General features: G+C 36.4%; 1 protein-coding gene across 1 annotated transcript in view; it reads right to left on the minus strand.

Moving 5' to 3' along the window:
• LOC21385547 overlaps positions 1-2,240 on the minus strand; it is an 8,228-nt gene extending 5,988 nt beyond the window's left edge. Inside the window, exons 1-4 of the mRNA XM_010095029.2 lie at positions 2,056-2,240; positions 1,044-1,849; positions 897-950; positions 627-811 (exon numbers count right to left, since the gene is read on the minus strand). Coding sequence (XP_010093331.2) covers positions 627-811; positions 897-950; positions 1,044-1,779 — 975 coding nt within the window. The 5' untranslated portion in view covers positions 1,780-1,849; positions 2,056-2,240. The remainder of the gene's footprint in view (positions 1-626; positions 812-896; positions 951-1,043; positions 1,850-2,055) is intronic.
• Positions 2,241-3,840: the final 1,600 nt, after the last annotated feature.

A 3,840-nucleotide genomic window follows, 5' to 3' on the forward strand; every position in this document is an offset into this window, starting at 1 on the left:
TGGGGGGTTGGGGGGGGGTGGGGGGGGGGGGGGGGGGGGGGGGGGCGTTGTTAGAGCCCGAGTTCCTCCCATCAAATTTGTTTACTCTAGGAGGAGCAAGAGGGGAATACCTAATTCTCAAGGGGAGACGGTGTAAGTGGGGATAGTTGGCCAACCTGGCATTTCTATTGGGATTCGAGTTAAGGCCATGCCTTCTGTTACGAATTGGTTATGCATGGAGAATACCGTTGGGAAAAACTAGCTATATAGGAGAGCTCGTAGGGTAGAAGGGGGGATATGGTATTATATGCTGAGATTGAGTCTGGGAGGCAGAGGAACCTCGAATTCCTCCAATATGTATTTTCTTACTTGTTATTTTCCAATTTTGCTCTTATTCAGCAAAGAAAACTACCCAGAAGTTCTTGGGGTTAACGTTACCAGAAATCCATTGATCGCGAAAGAATTGACAATTTTATGACAAACTGAATTGCATTTCTTAAAGGAACATTCTGGACTACTCGTGCACAAATATTGAAATAGAGACAGGCGTGCAAAGCAGACTGTTTAACTTATAAATAAACTCCAAAGGGAAAACCATTCACAAAGAGAAATAAATCCAAGTAATTGGCAGTAGAAGTCACACTTACAAGTTGACTGTTTTCACGAACAAATATATCCTCCATATGACAAAAGAGAGATTTCCAGTGACCCGTGAGATCCGACTCGAGATTCGATGAATTAATAGGATCTCCTTGATTGTGAGTATCAGTCTCCTTTTCCCTGCAACTTTTCTGAGCCAAGGTATGTGCTTCTTTTTTACTCTTCTTCAATGCTAGGAAATAAAGTAAAAATTGTAACGTAACGGGAAACAAAATAGTTCATAAGTTTAAAGGCCGATTAAAGTATTATTAACATACCAGCTATCCGACCCTTTATATCCTGGTATTGGAGATCCGACCATATGTGAGCAGCTGAATTACAAAAATTGGGAAACAAACATGCTCAGGTAAAAGAAATGCACAACTAAGTAAACAAATGACTAACAAACTAGGTGTCAAGGTTACCTTTCAAGCAAAACGAACAAGAACAAGCGTTGATAAAGTCATCACCGACACTCGCATTACTACAACCATCACCCTGAAGAGTTGCACATCTCCCCAATTCGTGTGATATAGGACCCTGCTTCGGAAACTTCGACCACTCAAAAGAACCGCACTCCGTTGACACCGGTTTACCAACACTAAGACCCTCATTATCCTTGAATACAGTGACAATTGGTCCTTGCAAAAGATTGCTTTGAGTAGCATCAGAAGCACGTCTGCCTTCACTGTCCAAAACAACACAATCTTTGTTCTGCATTTCTTTGCTCGCGGCCATCGAAACACTCGAAAAAGAACTGTCTCTCGAGACATCACCAACTTCCACAACACTTTTATGAATACCCCCGTCTAAAACTTCAGGCTTCTTGAATTCTCGGCGCATATTCGAGACTAAAGACTCGGTATTCTCCTGTGAGGCATCAGTTTCCGTATAAGTCGACGAGGATCCACAAGGCTGCTTATCCTTCGTCAAAGTCAATCCTTGTTCTCGCAGAAACTTCTCGACTCCTAAACGAACCTGCTTCGCGAATTGCGAGTCGGCATTGTCCCCTCCCACATTCTTGACATAGCCATCTCCGGATTTAACACCAGGATCACCCAAAAGCGCAGAAAACCCCCTCTTAATCGGGCGATTGGTCAAATCGCCGAGTGCAGGACGGGTTCTATGCAACCCCCTATCTGCTAAGCTATCTTCACTCATCGCAAAAACTCAGCGACAGAAAAATAAACACAGATCGAATTACACCAATCCAATAATCAACTAGCGAAACCTAAAAGAATCATAGACAAATTTTAACATTTATCAGAAATCGAAACTCATTTCACAGGAAAAAGGCAACAAAAAACATTTGAAAAACATGAAATCAGAAGCGCATTTCAACAAATTGTTGCGATAAGCTAGCTAAACAAACGCCACGAGAGGAAGAAACCCTAGAAACTGATTCCGAAAGGAACAAGGAAAGACAGAGATACTGACCTGGGAAGAGAAGATGGAAGAGTGGAGAAGAAGCGGATTTTGAAGATGTAGATGAAGATGAAGAAAATTTGAAGTTCTGGAGTTTGGGAGGGAAAAGGGCGCGAGAAAAGCGCTCTCGAAGAAAGAAAGCCCCAAAACAAAAAATGGAAGAGAGAGAGAGAGAGAGAGGAGAATCTAAATCCAAATATGTTCGAACGCTGTCCCTGTCCCGCCTTTCATCTTCCCCCTTTAAAGTGCGATTGAATTTTGGGAAAATTTTATTTTTTCTTTTTTGTTAAAAATTGAATTTTGGAATTAATAACAAATGCCCATGCCTGGTTTTTTGTTTTTAAGAAAAAAAATGTCATGGATTATTTTTGTCTTTTCGGGAAGAATGGAATGGATTATGAAACCACTGAAAATAAAATAGTTGGATCATGATTCATGGATGCCCATATTTTAGTTTATTTTAAAAAATAGTCGATTTTGTCCAAAAGTAATAATAATAAAAAAGGCCAAAGATTTCTTTTTTGAGAAAAAATGGCATCGATTTTGAAACTAATGAAAACAAATAGGTGGATCAGGCATGTGCTTAGATTTAGACCTCATTCATTTTATAAATTTAAATTTTTAATTCTAATTTTATTATAGTTAAAAATTCTCATAAAAAGTCTTTTTTTTATTACAGTGAAAAACTCCCATATAAAATCACATCTTAAATCGAATTGAAAACTCAAATCCGCAAACTGAATGAAACCTTAAATTTATTTAAAAAATAAACAATTTTGTCGAATAAATAATCCCCTAAATTAGCCATAACGGTGCCAATAGAGATGTGAATTTGACGGTCTACATGACACTACATTGGGATAAAAGGGAAGAGATAAAAAAGAGAAGGTAGAGGAAGATGGCAACGACTACTTAAGCCAGATGTGTGACCTTCGGGACGAGAGGAAGGGAGAGAAAGAAAATGAGGATGTTGGTTTAAAAATGAATGAATAAATCTTGAACAACGGAAAAGGAAGGATTAAATAGTCTACTACTACATACATATGAAATTATAAAGGGTAAAATTAGAGAAAAGTTTAAGACTTGTTCTTTTAGAGTTTAATTTGAGTATAATTTTTGAGTTATTCTTAAGTTATAACTTGAATTAAATTTGTAACTTGAGTTTGTGTTTGGTTGTGTACATTTGAGTTATGGTTTGAGATAATAATCTTTTTGAGTTTGTGTTTGAGTGAGTCAAAACTTGAATTTGTATTTAGATAGTATTTTAATAAAAACTCAATGCTGATGAAAAATTTTAATATGGTATATGGGTCGGATTTTATTCGTCTTTTCGTTGTCAACGCATAGAAAAAAAAATCATCTCAATCAGAATTAAAACGAAAAAGTTATAGCATTTTTAAGAATAGAAAAAATATTGTTCATTAATTTGAGTTCGAGTTTATGAACTCGAGTTGAAGGAGAAACTTAAACTCGAGTTTTAATCATAAACTCGAGTTTAAACTTAAAAGAACATGAACTCGAATAAAATTATAACTCGAGTTATATTTTTTTGAGTTTTTCACTCAAAAGAACAAGTCCTTGGTGGTATAAATCTTAAGATGAGAGTTAAGAGGAGTACTTTAAACTCATTATAGGCCACTACTCATCCTAAATATTTCTTTTATTTATAACTATTCAATTTTTTCTCAACTAAATTTAAAAAAAAAAAAAAAAAAAAAAAAACAAGTTTATTGAGCTTTCCAGTAACAACAATATGGAACATATCTTAGTACAGTATGAAATTAATGTTGTAAGGGA

This window comes from Morus notabilis, unplaced genomic scaffold (genome assembly GCF_000414095.1).
Source record: "Morus notabilis unplaced genomic scaffold, ASM41409v2 Scaffold1643, whole genome shotgun sequence".
NCBI classification, from domain to species: Eukaryota; Viridiplantae; Streptophyta; class Magnoliopsida; order Rosales; family Moraceae; genus Morus; species Morus notabilis.